Genomic DNA, 14525 nt, shown 5'->3' on the forward strand with positions numbered 1-14525 from the left:
TCTCTCTCTCTCTCTATATATATATATATATGTTTGTGTGTGTGTGTGTGTGTGTTGATAGGTATTTACCTACCTCTTTAATTTGCTTAATCCAGGCCTCTCTTCCAATGAACTGTTGATGCAAGACTACAGGAGCAGAATTTAAACTGAAGGCCACAGACTCTTTAGAAATTTCATTAACAAATGGCTGAATGTCGACATTTAGCTGAAAGATAGGGGATCAAAACATGTTGTTAAATAAAAATAAAAGTAATTCTTCATAGCAAATTCATTCAGTCAACAATTGATATCACACACAGGCATTTAACAAATGTAAATTGTATGCTTGGACATACAAAAAGCCTACAACCAACGTACACTGCTCAGGACTTATCAGGCCATTCCTGACTGCCTCATTTGGTTCAAATCCAATTAATATCAGCAGAGTCTCCAGGTGCAAATTACAGATTTTTAAATAAGCATATTCAGAAGTATATTGGAAGGAAAGTGTGTGTGTGTGTATATATATATATATATATATATATATAGTGTGTGTGTGTGTGTGTGCGCGTGCACACACACACACGCACAATGCTACACAAACCTGTCAGGGGTGGAGGACAGATTTTTCTCTCAGCACAAAAGTGTCCTTGAATGCATCACTTTACTTTACCCATAGGAGTGAATGGCAACCCTCCATTAATAAAGGTGAAAATAAACAGGTGCAATTGGAAATACCATTCAAGTGGGGTTTCAGCCTGTTGCCTGCCCCTGGAGATCCAGCCATTAAGAAGCTAACCTAAACTTCTGCACAGCCTCATCCTGGGTTCTGTTTCTCAGTTATTCTGGATTGTGACAGAACCCCTGGAACCTAGCTCTTTTCTATATTAGTTTGTTATGGAATGGACAAGATTATGTACTGCTGGTGTAATTCAAAGTAACTCAGGCACGCCCAATACTGCTAAAATCAATGAGACATGCATTCAGTAGTCCAATTTTGTATCTATGCCAATGTAACTCATGGCTGTTTTATTTGTTATTTTTTTTGTGCACAGCTAACCATTGCTTCCCAGAGCATATGCATACTGTAAAATACATGTGCATAGGCTGTACATTAATTTTCCGCATGCTGGCTGTACATTAATTTTCTGAGTTCTTTCCATGAAGGGAAAACACAACATACAAAGTGTTTCACGTATGCCTAATTCTCCCTGAATTGCATGTTTTATCTATAGTAGGAGAAGCTGTGAGCTGTAGTACTTGACATAAGCATGGGAACACCATCAATATCTATATAATTTTAAAGGGGTTAAATGTACAGAAATGTAGAGAAGTAACATAATACAGAAATGAACACATTTTCCATATTACTTTGTGTATCTTTTGGGGGAGGGGGACAGCATACCTTATGACTCATAGACATGTGCTTTCCATACTTAAAGGCCATATTCTGGACCCCTGCATCATGTTTTGCCAGTTCCATTGCAGCTTGGCAGCTCCTTGCCAGCAAGGCACTATGGGACAGAAAAACTTGTTCTTTCCAAGTCGATATTCCAATGTCATTGGGGAGACCATTTTCCTAGAAACACAAAGAAGGTTAGGTTGAACATGGTAAAAATCAAGGTAAGATTAGATACACCAATGCTGCCCTGTGCATGACAGGTGAAAGAGTACATCCCACAGACATCTTCCAGTTCAAGGTGACGGAAAGTAAAGAAACCAAAAGGCTTGAACAAATTTGGGCTTTTGGACTACGCACACAGTACTGGTGCCCATTCCTTACTGAATTTCTTTTTTTTTACTTTAAGTCACAAACCTTCCTTTTAACTCACCAACCGAATGAATGGTTGATTCCTGTGATTTTTCTAGATCTGTATATTTGAATGATCAAGTCTAAATATATTTGACGAGACAAACAGTTTAACAAACAAAAACAAAAAATTCAAATTGAAGAACTTGCAAATAATGAGTCTGAAATCCCAGCTGAAGGAAAAGCAGCTGTGGAAAGAGTTACAGGGAAAAGTGATGGGCAGAGTGATGGGCAATGATCCCCACCGGTTATTGCTTTGCAGAAGAGAAGCAGCAGCCAAAGTTACAAGACACAGACATGTACATATTGAGCCAGCTTTCCCCAACTAGGCACTCTCCAGATGTGTCAACCTACAACTCCTATCACCGACAATGCTGGCTGGGAATGAGGGGATTTGTAGTCCAACACATCTGGAAGGCACCAGGATGGGGAAAGATGCCTTATATTGATTGGGTTTGGACATCACGCTGTGGCTTGTCCTGCATTATTTAACCCATGACAAGCTGCGGCACCTGCAGGTGCCAGGTTGTACATGCAACCTGCGCTCCGGGGTTGTTGTGTCATGTGAACCTGGAGGGCGTGGACTAGGCAAGGATAGTTTAACAGACCATGAGTAATGCAAGGGTTGTTAACCCTCACATAACCCATGCTCGCCAGGTTCACACAACATGATGACCCCCCAAGCAGGAGGGTGATATTCAAAACGGCAGCCATACATGTCCTGCACATGCTGCAGCCTCGCTGCAGTTAGCGAGGCATCAGTTAAATAACCCACAGTGGGCTGTTCACGTGACACAACATTAGTCACATCACTGAGTCACATCATTAGTCCATCTACCAGCACTGTCTCCTCCAATGGAAGCAACTCTTCAAGGTATCACAGGCAGAGGTCTTGAAAGCCCCAGTACACAACTCTGAAACTGGAGATGCCAAAGAGTGAACCTGGGACCTTCCGCACGCCAAGCATGTGTTCTACCACTGAGTTATAAGCCATCCCCATTAGGTGAAATTGAATTGTGCAATTTCACCTTCATTTTCATGTGAAATGTGACATGTATATATACTGAGAAAAATGTAAAGGTTAACAGAGAAGGTAACACAAAAGGCAGAGATGCTACTTGTGAGCTCAAATGGTTTAGCTGCACTGAATTCAAAGTATTTAAGTCAGGTTAACAAAAGCAAATGTTTTAAAGTAGCAAGATTCACATTCCTCATTTATTCTTTATTGTTTATCCTCCATTCTATGACTTATGATATTTCATCAGGCTTCCAGTGGAAGACTGTGGCTTGGATGGGGCATGGGGGGGTGGGGTACTCTTTGGTCCAGACAAATTGGCATTCAGTACTGATATCATTGCTGTAAGCCTTTTGTAAATCTATACCTATCTTTATTTTTACCAAATATCCTCAATCCTCAAATTATGAGCTGAATATGCCACATTTTAATTGGTTATTATAGTTAACAAGACGACCCCGAATCCTCTAAAAACAGGTATTTGGCTGAAAAACCTGTATCTAAAATAGCACCCTAGCCCTTTGTACCAAGCGAACTGTCTTCATTGTCTCTTGGACACCTTGAAGAGATTAAAGAAGCTAAGGTTGTAATAAAGATAAATGGCTGCAAGATTACTAAAACTGAAATATGTTTTGTCACGGCCTTCAGGAACTTAAAAGGTAGTTTAAAAAGTCCAAACAAAAAAAAGTAACTGTAGAAAAAGACCCATGCCATCTAAACAATCCTGTCCCTGTGAGCTACTTCAATTAAATTACTCAGAAACAAGTAAGAACTAAATCTGCACGACACCATAATTTTCTAGCAAGGTATTATCTGTCATGAAATTGGTAAGGAATGAAATAAAATCCCTCCATTCAGCTCTAATCTTTCTCCCTTGTGGCTTTGCCAAGGAGTGCTGTGTTGCAAGGGAGGAGATAATATGAGACTGATGGGAAAAGTAGTACAATTCTGCAAAACCAACTTGCTGAACATTGTATCAAAATTCATTGGTTTCAAATACACCATTTACTTGCATGAAGGAAAGGAGAAGGGGACAAGAGAAGGAGGCAAGAGAAACCACATATTTACTGCTATACATGTGATGATAAAATGAAGACTAAAATTTCTGCTATGTCTCATTTGACATATTTACTATAAAAATATTTGTTTGGTAATTTTTCTGGATTCCCAGCATGACAACAAGAGATAAGAAAGGGCACTGAAACAAAAAAATCCTATTATTTGGAAATGATAATTCAATTTAAAATGAGCTCTTTAGGTAAAATGTTGAAGAACTGGTGACTGAGGACCAAACTTCCTCAGATTTAAAAAATAATCATGAATGCTAAAAGCTTCATGGACAATGGACATGATATTCATCTCAAACGTGTGATTTAATATTATTTGACTTGAATTCCACTAAATCCCAGCCCTCGTTAATGCAGAGATAAGAAGCAAAAGATTAGCAAAAATCTATAAAGGAACCTGACAGGGATGGGTTGAAGAGAGCTCACTAGTTTTCAAGTGAGACACATATTCATTTTCAATTTTTACATCTGTAGATATATATTATGACTTATTTGGGCCACCTGAACGAGCAAGACAGGCTTGATATGAACGTCTTATAGTATTACAATGCAATCCTATTCATGTTTGCGCAAAAGAAAGTCCTTGAGAGTTCAATGGGATTTACTTGCAGGAAAGTATGTATAGGACTGCAGCCTTATTGACAGAAGAACAGCTTCCAAAGAAGCCATTCGATTTAAGCACACATTGGCTTCTGATATTGGTGCTCCAATCATAAACATCTGCGCTAGTGCATCTGCCTGGAATGCTAGCATTAAGGTACTGTTTGTGATGATGATGCACAGGCATACCAATTGCTGCAGTCCATCCTAAGCATCATTTGGTGGCACAGGCAATCCACAAGTTCATATGTCATGATCAGCCCAAAGGATAATATGACATGCCTTTTCTATGACATGTAGTAGCAATTATACAGAAATAATTTATTTCATAGAAAATACCAATAACGTACATATTATATGCTTCATCTTAATTCTTTTGGAAAAGTTTTTGTAAAATGAAAAGTCTAGTAAAATATGTGGGAACTGCAATGGTAAGCATTTCTCTGCATAAAGTTTTTAAAAACAATAACCTACTGGAGTAAAAGGCCATTATCCAGAAGACCATGGTTGAGTATGGAACTACACACACACAGTAACAGGAGGTAAGTTGCTAATCTAGTCAGTCAGCATCCTCCCTCTCGATGGTGTGATGACTGGTTAGAAATGATCTATATGATAGGCCTGCCTGCATGGTTGCTCAATTTACTCACATATAGTACCCAACTGTGGGATCACACCATAAAGAAATGGTGTGTATGTGTGTACAGGAATTCAGTGTTGGCCTATGCAAAACCTACTCATTCTCTGCAAGGACCTCTTATAGTTCAATTATCAAAAAACCTGCTGGTTTAAGACCACAGTTAAGGTTATCACATGTTGGCTCATGTTCCACAAGGCCAAGAAATTAGACGTTTACTTATGCCTTAACAGATCTGCCCCATGATCAGTAACAATGTTGTACGAAGTTACACATTGTGCTTGCTTACAACTTACCCTCCATGCACCCATACTTTTCCTGGGTCTTTCAGGCACAAATACAGATGGGGAGGATGGAGTGCCTAGCAGCAAAGATGCCCCACATTGTCCTGGCTCTGTATTGCTTTAAGAAGCAGCTGAATCTTACTGTTTTGCTAGAGGAATCCTCTTGTGAGTTGACCCATGCCTGTTTGTTGCTTGTAAGCTAGCAAAATGAGACACTGCACAACATCATTACTGATCAATGAAATTTCAAAGTGTATCCCAAACGTTATCAAATCACGCAATCTATTTCAAATTTTAAAAGATAATCTGCACACATATACCATCCTCCCAATGTGGAAAAAGTCACCAGACATACCTTTCTGGCTACCAAGAAATGTTACAAAAAGGTGACAGTGAGTATAATGGAAAATGAAAGAGCTTTCCAAAATATAATTTAAAATATATGTTTAAGACATAGTCAACTAAGTCTTGTTTGGACTAAATCCTGGAGCTAGAGTTTAGGACCTGGAAGTGGGCTACACTGGCTCCCCTCCTGAGTCTCTTGCAAATTCCACCTAACACCTTGTTCAGCATTGCATAACTGTTGCTAAACCTTGGTATGTCCTAAACTCACTTGGAGAACCCAGATTAAAACCCACAGCCTGCTCCTGATCCCTACCCCTGGCATATATTACTTGCAAACCCCTCACAGTAGTTAGCTAAGCTTAGCTGGAGACAACTTTAAATATTTAGATATCCCAGTTTCATGTGTCTTCTTTAATCCATCTCAGCTAGCTTCATTTATCCCAATGAAATGCAATAACTGGAATTTATATGCCAATACATTATTATTCCTCACCCCCCACCCCCCACCCCCACCCCCCACAGGCTACAGAGAAAAGGGTACAAAATAATTATCTGAGTACTTCAAAATGAAATGCATGAACTGCTATAAACTAAAGTTTCTCAAATTAAAAAAAACAGCTTCTACATGTGTTACAGTACATTTTAATTCTAATATACTGCAGTTCGTTACACCCTGTCACACATACCACTTGGCATTACAAACTTCAGTTAAATCTAAGTCTGAACAATGCAGAGGCTTAAAAAATTGCAATTTGGATCACTCACTGTTTCAGCTATAAGTGAGATGATTCAACAATTTTTATTTTCCCATCTGTGTAGGAAAGAAGCCAATAAAATTATGAGTCTTCAACAGCAACACAGTTATCCTGCAAGCATCTTGCATGTGATTGATGTCTCACTTAACAGATGTCTTACTGCTTGTTGAACATGACAGGACATATTTTATTGGTCTATTAATACATGCCTTTGATGTTTGTGATGAAAAAGGGTTAGAGTAAATGGGCCCATAAAACACACCCTGGAGCGCCTTAATACTTTTATTTTACTCAAATTCCAGAAAAAAAATGTTTAAATGGACAAAAGAAAGAAAAAGGTATGTTCGTTTACTGCAGAATACACCTAAAAAGGGAGGAAAATGAAATAGAGCCATGTAAGAAGGAAAGATAGTATAACTTTCCCTTAATAAAATGTTATTTAGGGTTATGCTTCAGTTTAGATCTGCCTTCCCTTCTATTGTATCTGTCTCTTACCATGCAATCTTTGTTGCATTTCCTTCTACAAAAACACATTATGAAAGTCTAGCTTTGTCTGAAAGGCCTTTGCCTAGTACTATGAAGATAAAGTCATTTGAAGGGAATTTTTTACTTAAACTTCCAGAAAGAGGAACATTCTTCCTAACAGGTTTGAGAAAAGCAGAGGTTTTAAGAGTCATATCCAGTATACTCAGCCTCAGTTTATTTACATAATTATTCATTTTGTTCCTGCTGTAACTGTTTTATAGATTTTTGGCTGCTGTTCTGTATATGTTTTCAGATAGTTTTATAATATATAAGCTATTTGGACTGATGATTTGGGGATTGCAACGTATTTTCTTTTTTGGTCAGTCATTGCAAGTTACATACTATGAACTGTAGTCTCATGTTTGTGTAATAGATGTCCAAGCATCAATACTTTTTTTCCCCCTTGGCAAGTTCAACTTGGCCAGTCTACCCAGGCAAGAACAGGAATGGTAGGCAGCAGTACTGAGGATTGCTATTGCCACCACCACAAGCACCACCAGCTAATCCAAGCCAACCAAAAAGACTGTTCTCTCTCTTTCCCATCGCTACTCACCCAGGGAGAGAAGCAGCCAGCCTCCACCTTAGGACTACGATCACCATTCTGTCTCTCCTCATCTAGATGTATGTACCCCTTACCTTCTTATTTCCCCAAATCCCCCAGTTCCTTCCCAGTGTGCTATTATTAGTCTTGATAATGTTTTAGAGGAAGCAGAAACAAGACCAAAAAACCACACATTTGACTCAGGGACAGTATGGAATAAGGCTGTTGTAAGAAATCAGTGAACTTAGATGGTACAATCAGAGAGCTAGTACAGGCAACCAGAAGCGCCACACAATGCAAATGTTTCCAGGCAATACTATTTCAGACTATAAATGGTGGAACTGAATGTCTGAATTTTCTCCCATATGATATTTATAGATACAAACATGTCAAGATGAAAGGAATATTTCAAGCAGCAGCACATTCAACATTTATTTCTCCTACCTACCGTCTGAAATGGAAAAGCCCAGTAACTGCAACATCACAGGGAGCTTCTGTTTTTGCTTAGTCTATTCCATCCTTTTTTTAAAAAATGGGAGGAAGTGAGTGACTTAGGATGCAATCCTATGCATGTTTAGACAAGAAACAGTCCTCCAACTCCCAGCATTTCTTGGCCAGCCATGTTGGCTGGGGAATGCTGGGAGATGTAAGACTTTTTTCTGTCTAAATATGCATAGGATTGCATCCTAAATATGCATAGGATTGCACCTTAAGCACATATCTGAGTACAGTTTTGTGATCCATGGACTTACCTTTGCTAAGTCTGAGTTTTCATAATATATCCCTTGTACTAATTCACCAATGGCACTTGACATGATCTCTACCACCTGAAAGAAAGAGACCAATTTTTAAGTAGGATGATTAATTACAGATTTTCTAGAGTGCTCTAAACTGAATGAGCACAAGGAGACATTAATAAAGAAGAATCTTTATACTGGAGCCTCAAGTATAATATTTCTTCTTCCTACCACATTTCAAGTTAATTTAAACAAAAGCAAAGCAATATTTTTATTTTTTAAAGTTGAATAAGCTGCCAGGTATGTACACATTACAATATCCTTCTCTGGGAATTGTTAAAAATTCAACTTTTATGCTAATGCAAAAAAGCCAAAAGTCCATAATCAGTTAATCTTTAGAATTCATTTTCATACATTGGAAACACACTGTCGTTGTATTTAGGTGCTTGCCCTGAGGGTCAACAGTAACACATGAATTAAAATGTTCACCAACATGGGACTGTTCATATCATATTTAGCAAACTATCTTTAGGGTTCTCAGATGTTCAAGTTAAAAAGTCTAAAAAGCTGAGTTGGATCCAAAATGTAAAAATGAATAAAAGTCTCACTGGAACTACTGTAAGAAATCAGAGCTCTGTGCACTAACTCTGTTAACTGGAACAGTATTCTAGGATTTACTGCAATATATTCAATACAGGCATATCAAGTAGGCACACCTTAAGGCTATCCTGCCTGCTCACAGGTTTACTCTCTTCAATGATTAATTTCCTATGTATATGGAGCTATATCCGATTCCCACTCTCACTTTCCTAAAATTTAGCCCATTTGTTATTGAATTAAAAGGATTTAGTTTCAGGTTTTTATCATTCTTGTAACTGAAGACAGTATGGCCAATGATAAAGCCGCCCAAAGCAACATGTATAAACCTCTTAACATTCTTGGTTATCATTATTGCTTCATTTGCAAACTGCCCACAACCTTACTATGTTTAGGCTACAGTCCTATGCACACTTGCTTGTGAGTAAGTCCAATTGAACAAAATAAGGTTTACTTCTAAGTAAACATGCACAGGATTGCACTCTTGTCTCTTACACAAACACACATATTTATGCACACACCTTTGCAAATGGTACCAGTTAAAAGTAATGCTTTTTTTTTTAAATGATGCCTAGGAATTAATTTGTAAGGCTTATTTAAGAACTGCCTCATTTGGGGAGAGAAAAATTGTCTTGCCCTTTCAGTAATCAGATACTTAAGGAAATATTGTAGCAATATGAGCTGCAGGAGAACTGAAAGGACAATGATCCTACAGTGTTAACCCAGATGTGTTGAGTTATTTAAGTGGGGAACAGAGAAAATGAGGGGCTTTTGGGGGGAAGGTATCAGATAAGCCTTATGCCCAAATCCAGGAGGATTGTGTATCGCCAATAGGTCTATGAAAGCCTGTAACTAAATGCTCAGTGTCAGATTGTATTACGGTTTATACAAGCAACATCTCAAGATTCCTCTGATGGCTGGGACACATAATACAGATCAATCACTCACTAAAAAATATTATGGTTTGTGAAACGGTTGGAGCCCAGAGACATACCAGTAATACGAAGAAGAATTTACAAAGACACCGAGTCCTACCTCTAAATGTCAAAGTGATAGGATGATCTTTAACAATGCACCTAGCTGTGAATACCCAGAGCTCCCCCCTCCCTTTCCCTGAAACTCCAGATAAAGCACGACTCAGTGAAAGATCCTTTACTTTAATGAGCACACATACAAGGAAACAGCAGGTTTTACTGATTTCAAGAGAATACTTTTTAAGAAGAATTTAAGTGTCTTACAGGCAGCTTTATCATGTCTTTTCTTGTAAACAGGTAGTCATAGGAAAAGCTTAATAAAATGCCAAAGCCAGCACTGTATGAAAATGGATAAACAACCAAAATACTAAATAGTGAACTATTTCGTATGCTCCAAAAGCCCTTGTTTCCATTGGCAAGCACTAGCTTCTTGTAAAAATGTGAATTCTTAAGCATTTATATAGCATCTTAGAATGTTCAAAGTGTTTCACATATATTCTCTCGGTCATCCTTATGTTTTATCCTCCTTACAATCACCCTGTAAAGCTTATTATTTCAGTAGCTTGCTTAAGGTCACAAAGTTCCTACTGTAGTCATAATATTTAACCAGGGCTTTTAGAGATCAGGAGTGAACCATGGGATCATATGGTCCCTTGCCCCACTTTGCTGCTTCATGCACACATTCCTGCATCCTGCTTAACCTGTTTCTGCATTACATGAGACCATTGCTAGACCCCATTAAAGTGAAGTCTGGTTCCTTCCTAACTCCAATTCAGAACACTGACCCACAGCTGGTGACAAGATCTAAAGCCTGGTTAATATTATGTCTGCACCATGGCCTGATGAGTCCATGGCTAAAGTGATATTATAACTGGGAACTTTCTGGCTCAGAGCTCACACTTTTGGTCACTATAATACATAAGTTCACATACTTCTCTTTCTCTCCACCCCCCCCCCCATGTTCCAAGAAAGAAACCTCTATGAAGGTATCCAGAGTGCGGTAAGCCTATTTAGTCAGCACTTTAACCCTATTAGATAACAAGATAATAAAGAATATATAAATTCTTGTATGATACCATCTGTGCATGATACAGTTCCTTGGTGCTCTAGTGGTTAGGATTCAATGCTCTCACTGTCATGGTCCAGGTTCGATTTCCAGTCAGAGAATGTGGATTGTCCACAGAAGATTACCAGATGGGTCCTCAATGAGAAGTAATGGTTGTCTAAAATGCACAGCCACAGGGCAGTGTTGTCTGTGCTCTAGACTGAGCTCCGAATTCTGAGCTCCAACATTCTTCCCCAAATTCTCTCTAACATGCAGATGTTCACCAACAACATTCACAGGGAAAGTGTTCCCTGAAGGTAAAGGTCTGAAAATAGTCAGGCTGCTTACTTGTAACTGTAGTTCTTCAAGTGGTCATCTGTGTGTTCACACATATGGGCTTTGCACCTGCGCGGAGACTCGTTTGGGAAACTTCCAAGCTGCAGAGTTTCTGGTGGGAACCCCTCCCCCATCGCCTGTCGCATATATAGCATGGGTTCCCGCCTTCCCCTCAGTTCCTTGAGACCACAAGAGTCCCAGACCGAGGAGAAGAACACCTCGGTACCAACAGACTGTTGACACCGAAGTGGGGACGGTGGGAGGATGTCAGGGTGGACACTAAGCCCATAGAATCCCAGAGTAGTTCTGATTCTGAGGAAGAGCAGCCGCTCTTGGGAGAGGCGCGCGCTCATCCTTCCCAGGGCCAACAGCAGGGATTTCTCCCACCGGCATTCCTAGCATAGATAGCAGTCCCAGGAGTGAGAGAGCGCAGGAAGCAGATTTGCTGGACGCACGATGCTGACGCAGGGAGTGGCACCAAATGGAGGGCGCAGAAAGGAGGCATAGTGCCCGGTTGGCGCTCAAACAACGGTTGCGCCCAGAGGATCCAAGGGAAAAGGGGAGGGACTCTCCCTAGCCCATAAGTTCAGGGTCTGCCAGTGATTCTCCTTCACACGGGGACCAACTGTTCCAACTTAGGGCATAGGTACTCTGCTGCTCATATCTAGTTGCTAACAGTAGAGTTGCTAAGTTGTAAAGGAAGAATAAAACTTTGAAAAGAATCCCTTTGTCTGTGTCTGGACTTGGCTACTGGATTAGACTGAGAGAGGCCTCCAAGGGGCCCTTGACAGAGGGTTGTGTGAGTGCACAGATGACCACTCAAAGAACTACAGTTACAGGTAAGCAACCTGACTTTCTTCTTCGTGGTCTCTGTGCATCACACATATGGGCGAGTAACAAGCTAACTTACTGGAGGTGGGTTGGTGTCTCAGTGTAGTACCGACGAAAGCACAGCCCTGCCAAAGGCACAGTCTGCTCGAGCTTGAGCATCTGATCTGTAGTGCTTTATGAAAGTAGAAGGCTTAGACCAGGTAGCCGCCTTACATAAGTCTACAAGAGGGACACCCCTTGTAAAAGCTGTGGAAGTCGACACGCCCCTCATCAAATGAGGCCAAATTCGGGTCAGTAAGTCCTTCCTGGAGCCTTCGTACACCAGTCGGATGGCGTGTACTATCCAGGAGGCCAGTCTCTGACAGGAGCCTGAAGAGCCCTTGTTGTGTCCTCCGTAGCACAGGAAGAGCCGTTGGGAGTTGTGGAAAGGCTCTGTCCAAGACCGTGACCCAGTGAGCAATGAATATCGAAGTGGCTTGCATGACGAGATTTGTGATATGGTTCGTTGGAAGGTATGCCCAGTCCGTTCTGGAATCGAGGACGGCCCCTATGAATTGAACTGTTCATGTGGGGGTCAAATGAGACTTTTCCTTGTTGATCCGTAGTCCCAGTGCCCAAAGAGGGTTTAAGACATCCACAATAGCATGCAATAAGGCTTCTGGAGAGGAGTCCACTAGTAGCCAATCGTCGAGATATGGGTACATCTCTACTCCCTTGAGGTGGAGGAAAGCGCAGACCACAGCCATGCACTTGGCGAACATGCACGGGGCTGCTGAAAGACTGAATGGTAGAATGTTGAACTGGAAACGTTCTTCTCCAATCGCAAAGCGGAGGAATTTTCTGTATGAGTGTTCTATGGCTACATGGAAGTACGCATCCTCGAGGTCGATTGTGGTGAACCAAGAGCCCTTCTGAAGGAGTGGGAGAATTGTGGCTAGGGTTGTCATCCTGAACCTCTTGGGGGTGATAAACTTGTTCAGGTCTCGAAGGTCTAGAATGGGCTGGAGGCCTCCGTCCCATTTTGGTACTGTGAAGTACCTAGAGAAGAAGTACCTCTTGAACCCTGTACATCGATTCCAGCCTCTTGGGTTCCAGCCTTGGGTCAAGGATGGCGGCGCCTTCCACGTCTGCTGGACTGCACTCAGCAGGGCTGGAAGAAAGAGGATGGCCACCGGGGTGGACAGGTCCATTGTGATGGCATCAAATACCAGATTGTGGAGTTATTGTGGAGGTTGTTGTACCTCGATGCCCAATGATTGAGCCATTCTAAGCACCTGCTCAGAGAAATGGCCCATGTGTTCGGACAGCGAGGCTCTATCCTGTGTCCCAATGACATCGTTTGGTGATGAGGTTGATGGGGGAACGGACGAATAGGCGGAGTCCGATTGGTAGTCCTCCCTGGATTTCTGCGAATGGGCAGGGCATAGTGCCACATCAGGGGCATGAGGTGGAATTGTGTCAGGAGCGCCCTAGCTGCCTCTTGCAGTCCACACCAATAGCCAACTCAGGACATAGACGACAAGGAATTCTTTCCGAGACTTTATTCCTTTATGACTCTTTCAGATACTAATCACTAGCGACAAAGCAAGGAACAGCACTGGGGAAAGATAGCAGAGTAGCCTAAGCTCCAAGTAAGGCAGTTGGTCCCCGTTTGAAGGGGAACCATGGGAAGACTCTGAACTTATGGGCTATGGAGAGATCCTCCCTCTTTCCCTTGGGTCCTCGGGACACAACCGTTGTTTGAGTGCCAAACGAGCGGAACGCCTCCTTTCGGCGCCCTCCATCTGTCGTTGCTCCTTGCGTCTGCGCCGAACGTCCAGCAAGCCCCCCTCCAGCGCTCTCTCACTGCCAGGGTCACCATCTCTCCCAGGAATGCTGGCAGGAGAAATCTCTGCCAGCTTTTGTGCTAGTGAGAGATGAGTGAGCTCCTCTCCCACGGATTGCTGTTCCTCCTCAGAATCAGAACTGCTCTGGGGCTCTATTGGCTCAGTTTCCACCCTGACAAATTGGAGGTGGCAGGGCTTGATGGTCCCAACTGGGTTGTTGTAGTGCTAAGGACGTAGAGCACCTCGGTACCGGAGGAGGAGGGCAGAAGATGTCCTGAGTGTCAAAACTGGAGTGTTGTCCGGCCTGAAAGGGAGCATGCGATAGAGAAGTAGCTGCTAAGTAACAGGATCGATCAAGGAAGAATTCGCGGTCCCTCCGGAGTCTCCAGTCTGGATCTGAGTGCTGTCGGTGAGGAGGAGATGACGAGGCTGAGCAACGGTCCCAATCTCGGGATGGGGAGCGTGAGCGATCAAGGCCATATTGCACTGGACAATGATGCTGACAGTATCGATCCGGAGATTGGTATCAAGGAGGCTGTCGAGGTGAAAATGCAGGTTGATACTGAGGTGACTAGATGTCATAGTGACGCAGTGTTGGAGACCCGGATCTCCGTTCTGGGG

The 14525-nt window shown here is 41.7% G+C and overlaps 1 protein-coding gene across 2 annotated transcripts in view; it reads right to left on the reverse strand.

Annotated features, from left to right (window-relative positions):
• The window catches only part of PDSS2 (decaprenyl diphosphate synthase subunit 2), a 94047-nt gene that overhangs the window by 15440 nt on the left and 64082 nt on the right, over positions 1–14525 (reverse strand). For both annotated transcript variants that reach the window (XM_084827211.1, XM_084827210.1), the window contains exons 4-6: positions 8311–8385; positions 1385–1558; positions 74–205 (exon numbers count right to left, since the gene is read on the reverse strand). In XM_084827211.1, coding sequence (XP_084683337.1) covers positions 74–205; positions 1385–1558; positions 8311–8385 — 381 coding nt within the window. The remainder of the gene's footprint in view (positions 1–73; positions 206–1384; positions 1559–8310; positions 8386–14525) is intronic.

This window comes from Heloderma suspectum, chromosome 1 (genome assembly GCF_057233095.1).
Source record: "Heloderma suspectum isolate Gila_16-S chromosome 1, 16-S_ref, whole genome shotgun sequence".
In the NCBI taxonomy this organism is placed as follows: domain Eukaryota; kingdom Metazoa; phylum Chordata; class Lepidosauria; order Squamata; family Helodermatidae; genus Heloderma; species Heloderma suspectum.